This window comes from Mus caroli, chromosome 2 (genome assembly GCF_900094665.2).
Source record: "Mus caroli chromosome 2, CAROLI_EIJ_v1.1, whole genome shotgun sequence".
NCBI lineage: Eukaryota > Metazoa > Chordata > Mammalia > Rodentia > Muridae > Mus > Mus caroli.
In genome coordinates, this window is record NC_034571.1 from 25,031,183 (window position 1) to 25,053,952 (window position 22,770).

The following is a 22,770-nucleotide window of genomic DNA, read 5'->3' on the forward strand; positions in this document are numbered from 1 at the left end:
AACTCAGAAATCTGCCTGCCTCTGCCTCCCGAGTGCTGGGATTAAAGGCATGCGCCACCACTGCCCAGTGAACCTGTGTAATCTTATCAAGTGTCCATCCTCCTAAAGAAAAGTGACCCTTCTTCCCTTATAACCATCAATTGCCTGTAACTCCTCAGCTAGTGGTGGGACCTGTGGAGCCCTCCTGCTTTCCATGCTGGACCTTTGAAACAGCGTGATCTTGGACAGGTCATGTATAGGCAACTACAGCTGCCACTGTTTGGTCTGCATCAGATTTTTACATTTTTATTGGCTTAGGTCACTCTTCTAGTATAAAGAGAGAATTCATCAGGACTTTATACTTTGGAACAAAAGTACAAAGGTTTAATTTCTTGTAAATTGATCTTGAAATCTGTTAAAAATTGCATAAATGCCAATTTTTGTTTCATAGTTTACTTGGACGAATCTGAACTTGCTAAACAGCTTCACCCAAAGGAAAATGACCTGGTGTTTCTGGCTCCTGAGAAGAGTTACATGGACAGGCATGGCATGCAAGATTGCAGCCACTATTACTGTGGCTATGTTCATAAGTTTCGTCGCACTTCAGTCAGTAAGTAAATAAGGGGTCAACATGATGATCTCATTTGCTTAGCTTTGTATTTTGTTATATGCCAGGTTGATCACTTTCCAATTAGAATTCTTTTTCTCTTTTCCCACCTAAGATCCTGAGTTTATTGCTTACTATTTAAAAGCTTTTTTTAAAATTATGTGTATGTAGGTGTATGCATACAAGTGCAGGTGCCTGCTGAGGCCAGATATGCTGGATCCCCTTGGAGCTGGAGTTAGAGGCAGTTATGAGCTGCCCAACATCATGGGTATTGGGAAACCCAACTCAGGTTCTCTGGAAAAGCAATATCTTTTATGTTCTTAACAACTGAACCATCTCTCCAGCCTCAAACCTTTGTGTGTGGAGGGGGCGGGGGTGGGGGGTTTGAAATAGGGTTTGTCTGTACGGGCCTGGCTGTCCTGGAACTCACTGTGTAGACCAGGCTTGCCTCGAACTCAGTGAGTGATCTGCCTGCCTCTGCCTCTCTAGTGCTGGAATTATAGGCACACTCTGCTACAACCTGGCTTTGTTTAATGTCCTCTTCTGATTCTTTCTTCCATCTGTCTTTTTTTTTTTTTTTTTTTTTTTTTTTTGGTTTTTTGAGACAGGGTTTCTCTGTGTAGCCCTGGCTGTCCTGGAACTCCCTCTGAAGACCAGGCTGGCCTCGAAATCCGCCTGCCTCTGCCTGCCAAGAGCTCGGACTAAAGGCGAGCGCCACCACGCCCGGCCCATCTGTCATTTTTGTGTATCACTTTCAAGTTAAATCTGTTTAATAACTTAGGTCACATTCCAGCCTTGGATTTTTTGACTAATTACTAATGAGAAGAATAAACAGTTTGTTATTATAAGGCAGCTTAAGTTCGGAAGTTTACTGTTTCCAGCACTTCCAACCATTGCATTGTAGGGTAAGAACATCTGCCAAGCAATGTGTCTTACTCTTCTGCACATTTGTAGTGTTCTCCAGAGGTGGTCAGAGAATTAATTCTTTGTTACTGAGGGAAGCTATGGCTCAAAAATATAAAGTAATACAGCCAAGGTTGTTGCTAACATCAATTTGCAGGACAGAATTGAATCTTTTTTGCAGGATGGAACTGAATCTTTTTTTAGTCTGGCCTTTCTATGTTGCTCAGTTGTTTTTGAGCTAGTGGGTTCAAATAATTCCCCTGCCTTAGCCTTCCAAGAAGGTGCTACTACAGGTTGTATCACTAGACATGGTTTAAAAACCCTGGTTGCAGTTCACTGTGATGTCTTAAGTTTTTTATATCAATTTGCTTTTTTTTTTTTTTTTCTTTCAAGACAGGGTTTCCCCGTTTAGCCCTGGCTGTCCTGGAATTTACTCTGTAGACCAGGCTGGCCTCGAACTCAGAAATCGGCATGCCTCTGCCTCCTGAGTGCTGGGATTAAAGGCATGCACCACCACGCCTGGCTCAATCAGCTTTTTTTTTTCTTTTTTTTTAGGGGGCTTGCAATTTTATTTACATAAGTATCATTTCATTTGCATATGCATTCATAAACACATTTCCATATATAAACAGGAAGGGACAACTGGGACTGCAGTTCCATTCCCACGGTGACTCGCAACCATCCTCTGTCTTGACGGCGGCCTGAGCACGGCATTCTCCTCACACCTTGGGGTTCAATCTGCTTTTTAAGATTTATTTATTTTACATATATGAGTACACTGTAGCTGTACAGATGGTTGTGAGTCATGAGGTTGTTGGGAATTGTATTTGGGACTTCTGCTCACTCTGGTAGGTCCCACTCACTCTGGCCCAAAGATTTATTATTGTAAATAAGTACACTGTAGCTGTCTTTAGAAGCACCAGAAGAGGGAGGGAGTCAGATCTCATTACGGGTGGTTGTGAGCCAACCACCATGTGGTTGCTGGAATTTGAACTCAAGACCTTCAGAAGAGCAGTCAGTGCTCTTACCCACTGAGCCATCTTACCAACCCATTAATCTGCTGTTTGACAGTTGAAACACTAGTATTCTAACTTGCATAAAAAGATGATTTCCTGATTCATCCTTAATTCATTATGTCTTCAAAGTACCATTGATTCTCCTGAGACTGTAGCACCATGATGCATTTTATCTGTGCTTGCCTGAGTCTGCTTGTTGCGCTCTTTCCTCCTTGAAAGACATAGCTTTCACATCTACTCAGTATCCTTGTTTGGAAGACACCAGCTTGTCCACCTCTGTGCCCATTCCTTCTTCATCCTGTCTCTGTTTCTCAAAGCACTCAGTACTTTCTGACATATTTATTTGGTATCTTCTTCTGGAGGACAGGGACATTTTTGTTTGTTTAGACTTTCAAGACAGGGTTTTTCTGTGTAGCCATGGATGTTCTGAAACTAGCTCTGTAGACCAGGCTGGCCTCAAACTCAGAGACTGTTTGTTTTTTCACAGTGAAAACTACAGGTTTATTTCATTTGCAACAGTTCCACACAGTGCTCCACCAGCCAGTCAAGTGTAAAAATCACTCCACAAAATCTGAAAACAACTCCTGAACAATGAGGAAAAAAAATCAGAACAATTTTAAATTTACTAAATATAAGTGACTTCTACATCATGTAAAATACAAGTTGTAAACACCTGTGACTAATCTTTCCATTGAATAATATTACACTGATGTTTGCTTCTCTCCTCTTTGATTACAGTGTGCAGTGGGAAAGCGGAGTGTTCATTATGCATCCAGACACAAGATACCTTGCCAGCCAGTGTAAATAAACTTACAAGATGCATTGTAATCAGTTCTCTGGTCACTACACAGAGGAAATTGAAAGCCATGTCTCTGTTGAGTAGTCGGAACCAGTTGGCCAGAGCTGTTCTAAATCCAAACCCCATGGACTTCTGTACCAAAGATCTACTAACGACAACTTCTGAAAGAATTGTGAGTGCTGATTTGAATGAAGCCAGGAAAGTAAGAGGAGTTTGTGTTAGGACATTTTAGCTGCTACTCGTCCTGTATGCTTGTGCACAGCGGTGTTTAGTTCCCTTCAGTTTTGCAAAGTGGACAAGTAGGTTAGCTTATGTCAGGGTAAAGATAAGAAAGTAAAGAGGGTGTGTTGAAAGAGTATCAATTAGCTATTCTCTAGTGTCTGCTGCAGTGTGTGCTGGGTGCTCACCATTTCAGGAGTTGTGCACAGATTTTGTGGAGTGAGTTTTGTATTTGAAGAGAGTTGGTGGAGAACTGTGGGATTGTTGCAAATGAAGAGATGAACCTGTAGTTTTCACTGTAAAAAAAAATGTACATATAGTCCAGAAAATTAACAAAAAGTGCAAAAGGAAACCAGTACTTCTAACCCTCATTGTATAATGAAGCTTTCATGGTCATTATCCAGTCATTTTGCACCTTCGAAGGAGTTGACTTAGCCATATTCCTAACCTCTTTGATTCACTAAACTATCTAAATTGAAAGACTAAATTTAGACCAGGTCTGGCTGTTTTCCACCTTGTGACATTGTATTAGGAAAGAAGCATTCTTAAAATTTCACTGTCGAAGCAGAGAATTAAATGGAAAATATAAAACTGAAGAAAAGTTACTTAAGAAAATTTACTGTCATGTTTGTAAAAAGCATTAAAGTACAATTATAAATAGGCTGCTGGGTATGGATGTTAACTAATAATTAGTGTCCAATTAGGTTTCCTCTAGTTGTGAAAGGTCAGTCACTTAATGATTTTGTTTGACATGGACTGGAAGAAAGTTGAATAGATGCTGTTCTTCTCCCATGTGTCACCACAGAAAGAATTCATTATATCTTTTCTATAGGTTGCCTACTTAAAAGACTTTAATGAAGACCAGAAGAAAGCCATAGAAACTGCATATGCCATGGTGAAACACTCACCATCCGTTGCCAAAATCTGTCTGATTCATGGACCACCTGGAACAGGAAAATCCAAAACTATTGTTGGTCTCTTGTACCGCTTACTGACAGAGGTGGGTGTGGCACTGTTAGCCTGGACATGGTTCCATTTGACCCACATTAAGAGATGTACCTTTGCCCTTTACATGTGTATTTAAAAAGATTTATTACTACTGTTGTTTGTAATTTTATGTATGGGTATTTGGCTCACATGTATATCTGTGTACTACTTAAAGAGAATAGAAAAAGATAAGATTTTCCTGGAACTGGAGCTGCAGACAGTTGTGAGCCATGATATGTGTGCTGGGAAGTGAACCTGAGTACTCTGGAAGAGCGGCCAGTGCTCTTTATTGCTGAGGCAGCTCTCTGGCCTTTTGAATGGATTCTTGGTTGGACTGAATATTCATTAAGTAACAGTAAAATGTAAGGTCTAGTGCATCCCAACAGTTGTGATAAACTTTATGGCAGAGAAGGCTTTATGTATGTGTTTTATGTAGGAGTCAAAATTAGGATCTTGTATGTGCTCGAAAGTGCTATGTCTGCTGAACTGCTTGCCACAGTTACTCATATTGTGAAAGGAATGGATGCTTTCCTTCAGCCATTGTGATAGCTCATTGTTTGTCTTCTGTTTGGCAAATTGTAGAACCAGAGGAAGGGCCATTCAGATGAAAATTTCAATGCCAAAATCAAACAAAATCGAGTCCTCGTGTGTGCACCTTCCAATGCAGCGGTTGATGAACTTATGAAAAAAATTATCCTCGAATTTAAAGAAAAATGTAAAGACAAGAAGAATCCTTTGGGTATACTTGCTTTTGCTACTTTTCATTTTATTTTTCTTGAGACTATCTGACACTGCCTTTTAGCAGTTAAGATCAGAGTCCATTGCAAGTGATGCTGTATAAGCATGACTGACATTTCCTTCCAGTTCCAAAGCTTAGGAGCTGATCATTCTGGGCAGGAGTCTCTGCTGTACACTGTTTAGAAAACCAGATTCCTTCTGAAGTGGTGCCTTCCTGTATTGTCCTCTCCGTTCCTCAGTGTACCTCCTGGTCAGGGATAGCTGCCGCACTGGCAGTTTGAGTCATATCACTAAGAATGAGGAGGGGTGAAATGACAAAGGGAACAAATGAGCTCTCTTCTGAGGAGGGTTCCTAGATGCTCAGTTTCATCTCTCCTTATTTCCCTTTGACTGCAAATTATGTGGGACATGTCTGTATTCTGAGAGATGACATACATTCTTGCTTTTGTGTCATATGTACACCTAATAATACATAGTTTGTTTCCTCTAAAACTTAATACACTGTTAGTCTATAGCCAAACTTCCTTTTCCATGTATTCTTAGTGGTTGTGAGCAGAGACATTATCCTTCTTTCCTGTTCTGATTCTCTGAAGTAGTAGCAACTCTGGTACCCCTAAGCTGACCCTGTGGTCCACTGACTGGCTCTCAAGCCACTGCTTGGACAGCAGTATCCAAGAGAACTGCATGTGTCGTCAACAGACCTAAGTGCAGGTGGTGTGCTCAGTGTGCTCTTAACTGCAGTGGGGTAGCAGAGCTGGGTAGATTTACCCTGAAGTGTATTCAAGTACAGGGAAAGTTAGAAAGAAACTGAACTTCTGTCCATGAATAAATTACACTTTTTCTGTTTTTCTTTTAGATCTGTTGAGGTGGTACAGCCTTTTTTTTTTTTTTTTTTTTCTTATGCCTTTGGTAAATCACAGTACCAATTTGTGAATGTCATTCTTTGACACAGTGCTTGATTGCTAATGTGTTATTTTAGCACTTCGAATAGTGGTCATAAATGAGAACAGCTCATACATTTTGTTGTAAAACAGATTTTGTTTTTTGGTTTTTTTTTTGTTTTGTTTTTAAGATAGGGTTTCTCTGTGTAGCTCTGGCTGTCCTGGAACTCACTTTGTAGAGCAGGCTGGTAGACCAGGCTGGTAGACCAGGCTGGCCTCGAACTCAGAAATCTGCCTGCCTCTGCCTCTGCCGCCTCCCTAGTTCTGGGATTAAAGGAGTGCACCACTATACCCGGCTATTTTTTTGTTTGTTTTTTCTTTTCTTCCTTCCTTTCTTTCTTCCTTCCTTTCTTTCTTCCTTCCTTTCTTTCTTCCATGTAAGTACATTGTAGTTCTCTTCAGACACACCAGAAGAGGAAGTCAGATCTCATTACAGATGGTTGTGAGCTACCATGTGGTTGCTGGGATTTGAACTCGGGACCTTTGGAAGAGCAGTCGGGTGCTCTTACCCACTGAGCCATCTCACCAGCCCTGTTTTGTTTTTTTTCGAGACAGGGTTTCTCTGTATAGCCCTGGCTGTCCTGGAACTCACTTTGAAGACCAGGCTGGCCTCGAACTCAGAAATCCGCCTGCCTCTGCCTCCCGAGTGCTGGGATTAAAGGCGTGTGCCACCACGCCCGGCCTTTTTTGTTTTTTTGAGACAGGGTTTTTATGTAACCCTGGCGGTCCTGGATGGAACTTGTTCTAAGACCAGGTTTTCAAGTCTGCATTTTACTGAATGTAAATTATACCTTAATGATAACTTAAAGAGCAAAGTAAGTGCTCTTCTATTGCCCTTCTCCAGTATCCAGGAAAACCCTCAGAATTCCATGCCTCCTAAGTTTGTTTTCAGTTCTGTCTGGTTTTGGCTTTTCGGATTTCCTCTCTTACATTTTTACAAGTTCATTCTACAGTGTAAAGGATTCCCATTGTAATGTGTAGAATATTTGTGGATATTTAGGATGGATCCCAGATAATTGCTTCTGTCTTTCTGATGGATGCACAGTGAATCTGGCTATTTTGAAAACTTCAAGTAAGTGTTGGCGAGAGAAGATGGCCTTACATTTAGGAGAGGGAAGTGAACTAGGATTTTAAAGATCTTGTTATTAAAGGTAACTATACAAATATGCCATTTCCTCTCCATATATTCATTTGGAAATTTGTGCCAAGTGTGGTACATATGCCCCATTCTTACAGGCAGGAGGATTGTTAGAAGTTCAAGGCCAGACTGGTCTACATATTGAGCCCCAGTCCAGCAAGTACTATATACAAAACCTTCTCTCAAACACCTTAATTCTGGGTGTTTGGGGTAGAAATGACCAAGTAAGATTCTATATGAGTTAAATACATAGTAATATATGGTTAAGCAAACTTAAGAGTTAGGTGTGGTGACACACTCCTTTAGTCTCAGCACCTAAATTTATCATTCATTCCTCAAGTGTGTTCTTCATGGAACACTGTATAGAGAAGAATTTGAGAAACATCAGCCTAACAGTATGAGCTCTGTTACCATGTGACCTTGAGAGCCATGCACTAGGATCTGCACATCTTTCAAAGCAGAGGGAACCAACCAATGTTTTTAGGTATCTTTCACTCCCACTCATTTTTAGCACTTCAAAGTCACACTTTCTACTTCCTGCAGTTTATAAAATACTGATCTGTAAGTTATATGTTACAAAGTAGTATTGATGTGACCTTCCTAGCTTGTATTGAGTGAAGTGGTACTTGCCTTACAAAGTTGTTATCCAGAATATCTTGAAAGAATGTGTGACAAGTCTTTAGTTACTGGTGTACAGTTGGCAGTTGATGCCCTTCTCTGATTATTATGGAGGTGGGATTTAATAGCAATGTCCTTATTAATTTTATGTCTATATCAACAGGAAACTGTGGAGATATAAATTTAGTACGACTAGGTCCAGAAAAGTCTATTAATACAGAGGTCTTAAAATTCAGTTTGGACAGTCAAGTCAACCATAGAATGAGTAAGTGCTGGCCTTTTTGCATTGGTGTTCTGTTGCTGTTTGTATGATACAGTAATGATGGGGGCACTAGTGGCATTTTGGGGACCCTGCAACTATTCTAGCTTCTTTCTCCTTATGTTTGTGTGTGCCTGTGTGAATTTTGCTAGAAATAACATGTGATTTTTAAATTTATATTAGAAAAAGACTTGCCTTCTCATATTCAAGAAATGCTTAGAAGAAAAGAAATTCTAGATGCTCAACTTGATGAGCTTTCTCGTCAGAGAGCTCTGTGCCGAGGTGGGCGGGAGATGCAGGTATGAGCCCCTCCCCATGTGGACCTTGCAGAAGTGACTTAGACATGAATTGGTCGATGGGTGTGTCATGCTGCTCTCATTGATGTGGTGTGACTCCATGATATGCTGGAGTAGTATGGCTAATGTCAGGCTAATGTTAGCGAGCTCTTCTGTAAATACTGTTTTATAGACCATAGTCTATATCTGTAGTCTCTGGGACAGCTCCTCAGCTTGATTGTGGCTCTAAAGCCATGCAACTGCATTGCATGCAGTTAAGATTAATTTATAAAAGTAGATGGCATATTTTATTATTAGGCACTTTACTGTTGAGTTAAACCCATTTTAGGGGCTGGAGAAATGGCTCACTGGTTAAGAGCACTGACCACTCTTCCAGAGGATCCAGGTCTGGTTCCTAACCTCCACATGGCAGCTCACAATAAACTAACTACAGTTCCAAGAATCTGATGGTGTCTTCTGGCTTCCTCAGACTCTTGGCACACACGTGATAAACAGTGCAAACAAAACACATGTAGACATAAATAAAAACAACCAACATTTATAATTAGATTGAGACAGAGAATTTACTGGCTCATATACTCAAAAGAGTCAAGTGTGACTTAGCTTTTTGTATGTTTGTGTCAAGAAACGTATCTGGCAACGTTTTGCCACCTTTTGCTTTCCATTTTCTATGTATCTCAGCCTTTTCTTTTCCATGAGAAGTCAAGTGCCAGTATTTTTGGGCACCATCACTCTGGCTTAAAATACCATGTGTCTGTTCCAAGGATACACCCTGATTGATCTCTGGTCGCCAAGCAGATCTAATCCCTGATTTGGTTTTGGGGAAGGGTGTCATGCTTGCATTAGTTACCTGCTCATCACTGTTGCAGGATTGTTGTGTATAAAGCACCTTAGACATGAATGAAGGATTGAAGCGCCGAGGTTTGTGATACTAGGCAGACAGCAAACATCATGCATGTGGGAGACATAATTGAGCCCATCAGGTGTGTAGAGCAGGGTTGGGGCTTGACTGGTAGGGAAGAGAGCAGGAATTCAGGGAATTCGTGAGTAAGATGCTCTTTACTCTCCTAAGGTGTGAAGTGTCTGAGAGCTTTCTAAAGTGCTTGGTTTTCACAGTGATTTCAAAATTGTTTTCAGAGGCAAGAATTAGATGAACACATTGTCATAGTTTCAAAAGAAAGGCAAGAACTTGCTTCGAAAATTAAAGAGGTAAGTAGTTTACCTGCAGCAGTTGACTTTCTTTATGAAACAGTTCAGAGGACAGAAGGACAGAGTTTGTTTTAAAAAGTATTTAACATAAAAATGACACCTGCAAAAGTGGAGACAGCAGTCTTTTTCTTAGGTATAGGCCAGTAGTAACCAGTTTTTTTTTTTTTTCACCAGCTGCAAATAGAGAGTTGCTACCATGAGTTGTTCATGAGAGTAGGTTTGTGGATACTGAGAGAGAAAAGCAGGAGTGTACCACATTTGTAATTTAGTAAGGTAGCAACTGTGGACTATCGTGTGCTCTATTTATTAGGAATATAAAATGAGTGACAGTGGGATGCAATTAGGCATAAAAACATACAGCTCCCTTCTTTTCTATTCTTTGCCCCAACCTGTGGGATAGTCGAACAGGGTCTGGGGATCATCTGTGGAGAGAATGGGGGACAAGAGACAGCGGAGGAATGGAGATCTGATCAAGCTGACAAGTTTTTATTATATATATACATATACGCATAGAAGCAAAATATGGGGGAAGGGGGGTCCTGAGTACACCTGTTCCCAAGAACAGGATATTGGCTGGGTGAAATGTTCAGCAGGAAGAACAGAACAGAATGGGTTGCTAGGTACTTGTCCACAAGACCTATAGCTATTGGAACTGGGGGTAGTCCTTTCCCACAGAGGCCAAGACTTTGTGCCAGTAAGCACTTATGGCTGACAAGGCAGTTAATGTTCAAACAAGGTTGTTCCCAACACTTCTTGGCTTACAGCATAAGCTTTTTGTGTTTTTGTTTGAATCCTGTATCATGTACAGTTGGTCCCAATTCTGGGACACCCACCCACAGTCCAAAGTAAAACAGTAGGATAGTTTGAGGGGAACTGGTAGTTTGCGTTTTTGACCAGAGACAAACAAAATTGAATTTAATGTATATTTTCATCAACAGTGTAAATAACATCTCAGTTATGTTTCATGCTTATAGGTGAAGTGCATTGCTCATCTGTGTTGTGAGCTTTGTTGCTTATTGTGTCTTCTATGGGCTGTTTATTAAATTAGCCACACTTGGGGGAGCACTCATTACAGTTACGGCTAAGAGAAGAGACCCTGACTATGCTTTAGTGCTGGAGCCAGATTTCCACCTCTTCTAAAGCTCACATACGTGGCCTTGACATCCAGGATGGATTTGTGCAGAGGGATTTCTTGTTTACTAGAGCTGAGGTTTTCTCTTTTATTAAATATTTTTATGTCATGAACAAAAAAGGTAGATAATTTTTTAGTAAAAATAGGACTGTTACAGGATTTGCATATAACTAACTCTAGTTATCCTTTGTTACCCTAGGTTCAGGGACGCCCACAGAGAGCACAGAATGCGATCATCTTGGAGTCCCATGTCATCTGCTGCACATTGAGCACTAGTGGTGGTTTATTGCTTGAGTCTGCTTTTCGAGGGCAAGGGGGTGTCCCCTTCAGTTGTGTCATCGTAGATGAGGTCAGTGGACAATCAGGTGTGCAGGTGTGACTGGGACGGTAAAGAAAAGTTGTGGGTGAGTTATGGGTGCTGAAGTGTGGGTGAAATGGGGCTTTTATTTGGTGATCACTACTCTAGCAGTGCTGGAGAGTGAACATCCAGCCTTGCTTGTGAGGAGGCCTCTGTCTCCCAGCCTTTATCTGATGTGCACATGTTCTCAGACAGTGAAACATGGTGCTGACAGCCTGCTCCAGAGTGAAGACTCTAGTCTTCTGGGCACGATTGTCTCCAGCACTATTCCTCCTGAGCTGCAGCAGTTCCTCTGCTAACTTTGAAATACAAATTCGTGACTTGGGACAGCTTTGGCTGATGCATTTTTAGCTGGCGTCTTTTCTTTCTTGTCCATTTACTGGACACTAATTGTGTACATTCATTGTTGGTGTACTGGCTAGTTTCATGTCAACTTGACACAGCTGGAGTTATCACAGAGAAAGGAGCTTCGGTTGAGGAAATGCCTCCATGAGATCCAACTGTAAGGCATTTTCTCATTTAGTGATCAAGGGGGAAAGGCCCCTTGTGGGTGGGACCATCTCTGGGCTGGTAGTCTTGGTTCTATAAGAGAGCAGGCTGAGCAAGCCAGGGGAAGCAAGCCAGTAAAGAACATCCCTCCATGGCCTCTGCATCAGCTCCTGCTTTCTGACCTGTTTGAGTTTCAGTCTTGACTTCCTTGGTGATGAAGAGCAGTATGGAAGTGTAAGCTTCCTCCCCAACTTGCTTCTTGGTCATGTTTGTTCAGGAATAGAGACCATGACTAAGACAGTTGGCAAATTATGTGATAAAATGAAAGATCAGAAAGATGGAAATGATGAAATAATTAAAGACAACGGTACTGAATTAGAAAGTCGGGAGACTGTCATACCCCAAGTAACATCTGAATTTTAGAGATTATGTTCTAAAACAGCTATTAGAGAAGTTTTCCAGGCTCCATCTCAGCAGGAATGAGGCAGGCACTTAAGATGTCCTAAGCCCTCTGTTGCTATCTAATTCCACAGTTAAGGCATCTGTGGTGGTCGAGTTCACAATACTTGTTAGGTTGTTGAAAAGTTGTTTAGGGACTGGAAAGATAGCTCAGCTGTTAAACCAATAACTGTGTTTAGATAATTTGTTTTATGATGAAATCTTATATATATTTCTTTTTCACTGCTATACCTTCATTGTACATGGTACAGTGTCTTACAAGTATGGCATACTTTGATCATTTAAAAAAAATGCTTATTTTTGATACCTGGTGTAGAGGATGTATGTCTGTATGCATGTATGAGGTCCATCATTATTATCACTACCAACACAATAACAGTAAAGGTTTAGCTATAGTATAGAAGTTTGGTACTTTTTTGGATGATTAGAACTTAATTAAGGCTTTATCTCCTTTTATCCTTTTTAAACAAGGCTGGGCAGTCTTGTGAAGTTGAGACACTTTCTCCACTCATCCACCGCTGCAATAAACTTATCCTAGTAGGAGACCCCAAACAGCTCCCTCCCACAGTCATCTCTATGGTGAGTACTTCTGTTGATGTCAGAGGATCTGTTTTTAATATGAAAGAATGGTTCTGTTTTGAATTATCTTTTCCTATTGGAGAAGAAATTAGGAAATGACAGGAAAAAAAGTGTTACTTGAAGTTTCATATGAAAAACTGTGGCCAGGCATGCTTGCAGTCCTAGCAATCAGGAGGCTGAGCAGGTTCTCAGGTCAGGCCTGCCAGGAATACACAGTGAGACCTTGTTCCAAGACAGCGTGAACGTTTTTTGTATATGTTCTTTGTTCACAGTTGTGCTTCTGAGTGTATGGGCAAGAGTTTTTTAGACATGAAAACCTAAGTTCACATTGCAATGCTTCAGGCTTTCCCTGTGTAAGAGGGACTATATCTGATTTGATAAGAACACAAAACACATAAGACAGCTTTAAGTGTAAAGACGACTCCCCTCCCCTCAACACACATGCTTTACACTGTGTTCCTGAAGCTAAATTTGCTCTCTCTCTCTCCCTTCCTTTTCTCTTTCCTTTTCTTATCTATTTTTGTATTTACTTATTTATTTTTAGATATTTTCTTTATCTACATTTCAAATGTTATCCCCTTCATTTCCCCTCCCACTGCTCACTAACCCACCCACTCCTGCTTCCCTGTCCTGCCATTCCCCTACACTGGGGCATCGAGCCTTTACAGAACCAAGGGCCTCTCCTCTCACTGATGTCCCACAAGACTACAATGCATCTGTTACATATGCATCTAGAGCCTTCCATCCATGTGTACTCTTTGATTGGTGGTTTAGTCCCTGGGAGCTCTGGGGGTACTGGTTGGTTCATATTGTTGTTCCTCTTATGGGACTGCAAACCCCTTCAGCTCCTTGGGTCCTTTCTCTAGCTCCTCCATTGGGGACCCTGTGCTCAGTCCAATGGATGGCTATGAGCATCCACTTCTATAATTTTCAGGCACTTGGCAAAGCCTCTCAGGTGACAGCTATATCAGGCTCCTGCCAGTAAGCACTTGCTGGCATCCACAATAGTGTCTGGGTTTGGGAATTGTATATGGGATGGATCCCCAGGTGGGACAGTCGCTGGATGGCCTTTCCTTCAGTTTCTGCTCCACACTTGGTCTCTGTAACTCCTCCCATGGGTATTTTGATCCCCCTTCTAAGGACCACCGTAGTATCCACACTGTGGTCTTCCTTCTTCTTGAGTGTCATGTGGTCTCTGAATTGTTTGGGTATTCTGAACTTCTGGGCTAATATTCATTCATCAATGAGTGCATACCATGTGTGTTCTTCTGTGCTTTTGTGATTAGGTTACCTCACTCAGGATGCCCTTCACACCTGATAGTGCACATGGTAACAGAAGAAACTGCTCACTGTGAGTAGAGCTGTGGAGGATGAGCACTGATATGGTCCAGGCTGCCTATTATTTTTTTAATGTATATGAGTACACTGTCTTTAGGCACACCAGAAGAGGGGCATCAGATCCCATTACAGATGGTCGTGAGCCACCATGTGGTTGCTGGGGATTGAACTCAGGACCCCTGAAAGACCAGTCAGTACTCTACTACTGAGTCATCTCTCCAGCCCCCAGGCTGCCTCTTTGTTTGTTTTGTTCGAGACAGGTTCTCTGTACAGGCCTGGCTGCCCTAGCAGGCTGGCGTTGAACTCAGCCTCCCAAGTGCCACCACGCCCGGCTTTTTTCTTTTTCTTTTTTTTTTTTTTTTTTTTTTTTTTTTTTTTTTTTTTTTTTTTTTTTTTTTTTTTTTTTTTTTTTTTTTTTTTTTTTTTTAATTAGGTATTTTCCTCACTTACATTTCCAATGCTATCCAAAAAGCCCCCCATACCCTCCCCTCCACTCCCCTACCCACCCACTCCCACTTTTTGGCCCTGGCATTCCCCTGTACTGAGGCATATAAAGTTTGCAAGTCCAATGGGCCTCTCTTTCCAGTGATGGCCGACTAGGCCGTCTTCTGATATATATGCAGCTAGAGACACGAGCTCCGGGGTACTGGTTAGTTCATCATGTTGTTCCCCCTATAGGGTTGCAGATCCCTTTAACTCCTTGGGTACTTTCTCTAGCTTCTCCATTGGGGGCCCCCGGCTTTTCTTTTAAGCCGTCATTCCCTGGAGATAATTACTGTGGGGATAGTTTTGCTTATGTAGCCTGAGCTGGCTTGGAACTTGTTCTGTAGCCCAGGCTTGATTTGAACTCAGTGATCCTTCTTTTTCAGCTTCTTGAGTGCTAGGATTGTAAGGATACATTACCACAGCCATCTCAGGCAGGCACTAGTGTAGGTGTGGAGGTTGTGATGATAAAAAAACAAAGTCCTTATTACACTCATGGTGCTTAGTGGGTGGTAGACAGTATTGAGTTACAGAATGGAGTAAGCAGTGGTTTTAAGATAGATAGATAACTAGACAGATAGATGGATATATGCCTATGTATATATGTGGGGGTTTGTATTTAAAAGAGCAGTTAAAACTCCATATGGAATTGGCTTTTTTTCCAGCCACCTCAGGGACAGCCTTTTTTATGTCATCAAGTACAAATTTGTAAGTTTGACTCACTTTTTCTGTCTTCTTAAGAACGTCTATTATGTTGTATAAATTATTTTTCTACTTTTCCCAGAGAGATTTAAAATTGGATTTGGAGCCGGGCGTGGTGGCCCACGCCTTTAGTCCCAGCACTCGGGAGTCAGAGGCAGGCGGATTTCTGAGTTTGAGGCCAGCCTGGTCTACAGAGTGAGTTCCAGGACAGCCAGGGCTATACAGAGAAACCCTGTCTCGAAAACAAAACAAAACAAAAAATGAATTTGGAAAATTGGATTTGGGGCTACATTGAGTAAACTTGGGGAGATATAGATTAAACTGCCAGGTGTCTCTTCACAACTGTTTAGTTATACAAGCTTGTATACATAAAATGAACACAAACGTGTACATAAATGTTAGGGTACACAATGCTTTACTTTCACTATGGAAGTTTGTGTAACAGGCTTATTCGTACTGTGCACGTCTTCATAGTGAGTATCGCCATTAGCATGACCATATTCTGGTGTACAGGTTTTAGAGCATATTTTAATTTCCAGGTTATGCGATTTTTATCTTTGATACTGTCGTTGAAAATTATATAGCAAACTGTGAAAACATGGGCAATTTTTCTCATTTGTTTGGGTCACTTTTGCATGCTGATGTTATAACCCACTACTTGGCTTTTAAAATCAGTTTACTGGTTTAGGTTTGCTCTTTCCTGACTTTATAGTATTAGTACTCGGCACCACAGGTCTGTGAAGAAATCACTGTGCACAGGCTTCCTTGTAGTGACACACAACACTTAGATTTTTAACAAATCTTCGTGCCCTCACAAACCTATGTTAAGTTTTTGTGCTTCTTTTATTGTTCATTCAGGTGGCCTCTTGGTCCTGTCAGAAGAGCTTTGGGGTGTGGTCATTCACACCCTCACCTCTTTCATAGCACTTTTCTAAAGAGATCATCTCACCTTACAGTCAAGGGTCACAGCTCCCTGAGGATCAGCATCAGAAACATGCCACCTGAACTTTGACACATTTGTTTTGGAATATCAGTTCTTACAATAGTGGGGACTTGTTTAAAACTAAAAACAAAAAAAAAACCCAAAAAAACCTCTTACTGTTTTTCAAGACCGGGTTTCTCTGTGAGTATCTTGGCTGTCCTGGAACTCACTCTGTAGACCAGGCTGGCCTCAAACTGATATCCACCTGTCTCTGCCTCCTGAGTGCTGGGATTAAAGGTTTGCATCACCAGTGCCCCAAGCCCTCCTCCCAAGCCCCCAGGTATAAACTCTTACAAATGACTCTTTTCTTCTCAGAAAGCACAGGAGTATGGCTATGACCAGTCAATGATGGCACGATTCTGCAAGCTGCTGGAAGAGAATGTCGAGCAGAACATGATTGGCAGGCTGCCGGTGTTACAGCTTACCATTCAGTACAGGATGCATCCAGACATATGTCTCTTCCCTTCTAATTACATTTATAACAAAAACCTGAAGACAAATAGGTGGGTGTCCTGTAAGCTTATAAGCTTGTCCTTTGGGAAGCTTTAGCTGCTTATGAAAATGTCTTGGCATAAAAAGCATAAACCAGGCTGGCTGTGTTGGCCAATGCAGGTGATCCTATTCCATGGGAAGCAGAAGCAGGAAGGTTGGTGAGAGTTGTTGAAAGCAGCCAAGGCTACAGAGTAAGACCCTGCTTGGGGTTAGGGGAAGGAAGGGTGCTTACCTTGAATCATTGTGCTATTTTGACTATATGAAATGCAGATAGATTGGGGGGAAAAAAGAGGGGGCAGGGTAGTGGCACATACCTTTTGATCTTAACACGGGAGGCAGAGGCAAGTGGATCTGAGGGCCTAGCCAGCGCTACACAAAGAAAACTGTTTGAAAAAAGTGGGGAAGGGAGAATCACCATGTTTACTATAACCCACATATAATCACTGGTGACTTCATGGCCTGTCTGTGGTGCTAGGGACTGAAGCCAGGCTCTTAGCCTTGTTTGTGCATTTGCGCTCCCTGGAGGCTGCTCCCTGTTTCTCTAGCCCTGTATGTTTCCTGTACTTTGTTATGAGCTGTTTTTGAGTCATGATTGTATAGATCATCTTCCTTGGTACCAGAATGGAAATAAGATCTAGTTTAGACTTTTCATTGCTATGCATTTGTGAAAGAAGACCTCTTAATCTCTTTTTCCTGGTTCTGTCTCACACAGAAAATAAAAGAAGAAGATATTGATAAAATGTGTGCTTTAGAGCATATTTTCTGAATATGATTGCTTTTCTATAGATTGACTGAATCCATTCGATGCTCATCAGAGTGGCCATTTCAGCCCTACCTCGTGTTTGATGTTGGAGATGGTTCAGAACAACGGGATAATGAGTATGTTTTTGTCTTCCTTCATTCTCCAGTAATGGTCTCAGAATCATTAGGTTATAAGCTTTTCCCATACATGTCTCTCCAGTACCAAGGTATCTGTGTTGATAGCTTCCTCTTTTCTGTATAATTGGTCAGTACTCTCAGGTGACCAGTAAGTCCTTGAACGGTCATAACTGAGAGACCCCATCAAAAGTTGATGATTGTGATTTCATAGGCATGAGCCAGATAGTCCTTGAAATTTTGAGTTGTGAAGGATTGTGTTGGGTACCTATAAAATGATAGCAAAGTGCAGGTGGGTGGTGTGTTGCTAGGTAGCAGATATATCAGGAATGCCAAGGATTGCTCTGAAGAGAGGAGTTTAACAGCCTGGAGGTATTGTTTGTGAACATGTGCATAAAGACTACCCTGTTATGTGGAAAATGTGAAAAAACAAAACAAAACCCCACAGATTCTAAAGTGAGAATTGGAAATGGGTCTAGATAGAATATTCCTTGCAGTGAAAAATAAAGAAGCCGGGCGTGGTGGCGCACGCCTTTAATCCCAGCACTCGGGAGGCAGAGACAGGCGGATTTCTGAGTTCGAGGCCAGCCTGGTCTACAAAGTGAGTTCCAGGACAGCCAGGGCTATGCAGAGAAACCCTGTCTCGAAAAACAAAAAAAAAAAAAAAAAAAAAAAAATAAAGAGGTTCATATGGTCTTCAAGAGTAGAGCAGAAGACGAAGAGCCTAACCCCAAGCACATTATAGGACCAGAAAGCAGCAAGGAACTTGATAGAGTCTTAACCTGACAAATAAAGAAGGTCTAGGAGAAGGAGCTATCTTCCTGGGATGTTACAGTGTAGCATGGCTGAAAGCATGACAGTAGTTATTGGGTGTTAATCCTTAGGGGAACAAGGGCCCGTGTTGGTAATGGTTGGATCTACTTACTTGGCAATGAAAGGACACACACGTTGGGGTATGGACTGTGAGAACAGGATATGGAGCCAGCAGAGAGGATAATGAGGTGGCTTTCATGCCATTCAGCCCTAGTGGGTTATGTTGTTAATGTTTAGTTGTCTGGGTGACATCTTTTCAGCTTTGTGGTTTATTGGTTTAAATTTAGCTGACTACAGATTTCTTCCTTACAACCACTTTATGGATTGGACAGTTATTTATAGTTACTCATATGTATATAAATCTCTATTATATCTTCTTGATATTGCTGCCTGACTAGAGGGAAAAACACCTATGCATACTCTTTAATGTAATGGGAACTAACTAGAATTAGTGAGCAATTAGACTGCTGTGAGATTTGACACCTTGTCTTTTTTCATCTTTTTAAAGCTCATATATAAATGTTCAAGAAATAAAGTTGGTGATGGAAATAATTAAACTTATTAAAGAGAAAAGAAAAGATATTTCCTTCCGAAATATTGGCATAATAACCCATTACAAGGCTCAGAAGACGATGATCCAGAAGGATTTGGAGAAAGAATTTGATAAGAAAGGGTGACGTATTTTTACATGTTATTTCTGGTATTTAGGTTGAATTAGGTTATTTCTTAACAGGACTGGGGGGCTGGGGGACTGGGGTTGAATCAGGGTCTTTGTATTCTAGGCACGTGCTCTAACATCTCTGTTATATTGCCCAGTCTTTTTATTATTTTTGTGATCATGTCTGTAAGTTTCCCATTTGCTGTCCTCCTGCCTCAGCCACCAGGCCCTACTAAGATTGTGGTTTTGTCTCCTTATCTCTACACTAAAAGATTAAAATCTGTAAAGTCTAGCAGGGCGTGGTGGCGCACACCTTTAATCCCAGCACTCGGGAGGCAGAGGCAGGCGGNTTTCTGAGNTCGAGGCCAGCCTGGTCTACAGAGTGAGTTCCAGGACAGCCAGGGCTACACAGAGAAACCCTGTCTCAAAAAACAAAAAAACAAAAAAACAAAAAAAAAAAAATCTGGAAAGTCAGTGTCAGGTGTTTGGTGAGAAACATTTAACTCCAGCACTTGGAAGGTGGAGGCAGGACGATCAGTCAAGGTCATCCTTGGTACCGTAGTTTCTTTTCCCGTTACTGTGACAAAATAATTCTTGACAAAAACATTAAAGGATTTATTTCACCTCACAGTTTATTACAGCCCACCATGATGGGGGAATCAAGGCAGCAAGACTCTGAAGCATCCAAGCAGCAGCAGCAGAAGATCAGTGAATGTATGCATGCTAGTGATGAGCTCGGTTCCTCCACTGTTACACAGTCCGGGATCTCCAGCCTAGAGAATGGTGCCACCCACACTGGGTGGGTTTTCCCAACTCAACTAACACCACCAATAAATAACCCCCAGAGACATGCCCCCAACCCATTTCTTAGGCTAGTACAGGTTTTACCAAGTTGACTATTAATACTAATCATTATATTCTGCTACATAGTGAGTTCAAGGCTGACCTGGGCTATGTGATCCCCATCTCAACAAAACAGTCTGGAGAGAGATGGCTCAGTGGTTAAGAGCACTTGCATTGCAATCATAAAGATCAGAGTTCAGATCTCAGTACTTAGACAACAAGCTGAGGGTTGCTTCTTTGTAAGCACAGCTCTGACTCGGGCAGAGATGGGGATCTTTTGGGGTTCGCTGGCTTCCAGGCTGTCTGAGAAAGTATGTGCTTTCAAGCTGCTGCTTGTGGCCTTTCCACAATGCACTGTTACTCCTAAGATAGAATACCAAACTAACAACTTTTAAAGTTTCTTCTCTAGAAACACACACAACTGACTTTAGAGAAAATTTTAAAAATCTGGAGATTCTGTCTCTCTATCTTTCTATATCTATCTATCTAGCACACCTCTCAGTGTAGTAACCAAAACCTGAGAAACAGGTTAGACTTGACTGCTGAGTTCCGCCAAATGTCAATCCACAGTCAGCACTAACACAGCTGTGTGTCTGCAGTCCTTGCACTATGGAGTCTGAGGCAGGAGGAGCTAGAGTTTTAGACCTACCTGGGCTACATAGGTAATACCCTATGTGAAAACAACAGAAAAGCCAGTAATACTTAGGACTTGACAAAAGCCTAATTAGGAACACTTCCTGGTTTTCTTTTTTTAATTTATGTAAGGCAGGTACACCATGATGTGCATATGGTCAGAGAACAACTTTCAGTAATTGGTTCTGGATAGAACTCCAGTCATCGGGCTTGGTGGCAAGCTACCTTACACGTTTTGAACCATGTTGCTGGCTCCGAGGACACTGTAATTTTTTTTTTTTTATGACACCAAACCAGAGAAGGTGTTACAAGAGCCACAGGACTGATAACACTAATGATTGCAGATTTAAGAATGCTAAATGGACAGCTGCAGACTGAATCCAGAGCATATTAAGGGACTGTATATCATGACCACATGAAATTTATCCCAGTGCAGTGTTGGTTAACTATATTGCTGGAATAAGAGAAGGAAGCAAGAGTTGGCAGCTCACTCTTGGAGCCTCCATACTTGGGAATACAGTGCAGGATAGACATAATGAGCTTGAAGCCACCCTAGGTTTCTGAATGGAAACTGTATCTTAAGGAACAAACAATTAGTATGGCATGTGGGTCGCCTTCTCAATCTAACAGATGACAGAAAATTAACAAAGCCTATCTTTCACAACAGAAAAAACTATTAGGAGTACAGAGAAAATTTCATAACTTGATTGTCTATAGAAAACACACAGGTAACAGTGATCTGTCATGGTTCAGCAGTCTTTCCTGTAGACCACGGAGGACATTTGTTCTTACTACTTCTGTTGTCCATTGCAATAGACACTCTAGCCAAAGCAAGACTTTGTTGTGTGTAAGTCTATAAATAATTCAGCATGGTTATATATAGATCCAGTTAATGAAGCTACATAAAGAAGCTCTTAGGGTTAACACTTTAAGAGACTTGTAAGAACACAGGATCAATATGTAAAAAGTGGTTGTCGGTGAATAGTCTGCTCAAGAAGTTAAAAACATTCTATTTATAATAAATAGCACCAAAAGTAATAAAATACTTAGAAGTAAATAAGACCAGTAGTAGTATAAGATGTATCCACTGGAAGCTACAAAGCATGTTACAAGAAAAAATTAAATACCCAGCACACGGAAAGAAGGTCGTGGATAAGAAGACACAGCCCCAGTGGCTGTACTCAGAGAAGACTGGTACTTTGTCTACCAGAATTCCACCCGCCTCTGACAGAAGTCGTCAAGCTGATGAAGCTATAGATGACTCTGAAAGGCTTAAGGAAACATACATACAAATATGTATAGCCTCAGACTAGGAGATGGTTTCTTATGGACTTCATAAACACTAAGAATTGTGTTTCAGAAGATGTCATGAAAAGAATGATGTTATGCTGACCTCAGAAGCATATCTGAAGATACTGTCCTGTCTGGAACATACAACGAACCTTACAACTCGGGACATTCGGTTTTTGGTTTTCATGGCAGGGTTTTTCTCTCTGTAGTCCTGGCTATCCTGGAATATACTCTGGCCTCAAACAGAGTCTCTCTGCCTCTGCCTCCAAGTGCTAGGATCAAAGGTGTGCGCCATCACTGCCTGGCATCCAATGAAGAGTTTTAAATACTGCCTTTGTGCATGTATTTCATAATTTAAATGGTTTAGTAAACTTTGTGCCTTTTATAAACAGACCTGCAGAAGTGGACACGGTAGATGCCTTCCAGGGCCGGCAGAAAGACTGTATCATTGTTACCTGTGTCAGGGCAAGTGCTGTGCAAGGCTCAATAGGGTAAGTAGTTCACATTGCATCGTCACTTGTTGAGAAGCAGCTGTCTAGATCCACCAGTGACTGCTCTTAGCCCGAGCCATCATTGTTTTATTCCTTTTGTTTAAAATAGTGGTTCTCAACCTCGGGTCACGCCCTCTTTAGGGATATCAAATGACCCTTTTTCACAGGGGTCACATATCAGATATCCATCATATCAGATAATTTACATTATGATTCACAACAGTAGCAAAATTCCAGTTACAAAGTAGCAACAAAAATAATTTTATGTTTGAGGGTCACCACAGCATGAAGAACTGTGTAAAGAGGTCACAGTGTTAGACAGGTTGAGAACCATTGGTTTAAGTCTGTGTGATAGCTGGCCATTGAGATGGCCCTGTTTAGTAAAGTGCTTACCATACAAGCATAAAGACTTAAGTGTGACTGTCCAGTACCCATGTAAAAGC

General features: G+C 41.4%; 1 protein-coding gene across 5 annotated transcripts in view; it reads left to right on the plus strand.

Moving 5' to 3' along the window:
• Nucleotides 1–22,770, plus strand: part of Setx (senataxin) — a 57,821-nt gene that overhangs the window by 30,018 nt on the left and 5,033 nt on the right. For 2 of the 5 annotated variants that reach the window (XM_021156936.2, XM_021156939.2), the window contains 14 exons: nt 431–589; nt 3,244–3,476; nt 4,356–4,523; nt 5,093–5,249; nt 8,109–8,210; nt 8,388–8,503; nt 9,638–9,709; nt 11,041–11,190; nt 12,619–12,726; nt 16,547–16,734; nt 17,510–17,602; nt 18,921–19,085; nt 19,702–19,869; nt 22,229–22,327. In XM_021156936.2, coding sequence (XP_021012595.1) covers nt 431–589; nt 3,244–3,476; nt 4,356–4,523; nt 5,093–5,249; nt 8,109–8,210; nt 8,388–8,503; nt 9,638–9,709; nt 11,041–11,190; nt 12,619–12,726; nt 16,547–16,734; nt 17,510–17,602; nt 18,921–19,085; nt 19,702–19,869; nt 22,229–22,327 — 1,978 coding nt within the window. Of the gene's footprint in view, nt 1–430; nt 590–3,243; nt 3,477–4,355; nt 4,524–5,092; nt 5,250–8,108; nt 8,211–8,387; nt 8,504–9,637; nt 9,710–11,040; nt 11,191–12,618; nt 12,727–14,012; nt 14,078–15,212; nt 15,349–16,546; nt 16,735–17,509; nt 17,603–18,920; nt 19,086–19,701; nt 19,870–22,228; nt 22,328–22,770 lie in introns of those variants that run through there. The other 3 variants (XM_021156942.1, XM_029470923.1, XM_029470922.1) reach the window with 3 other exon arrangements.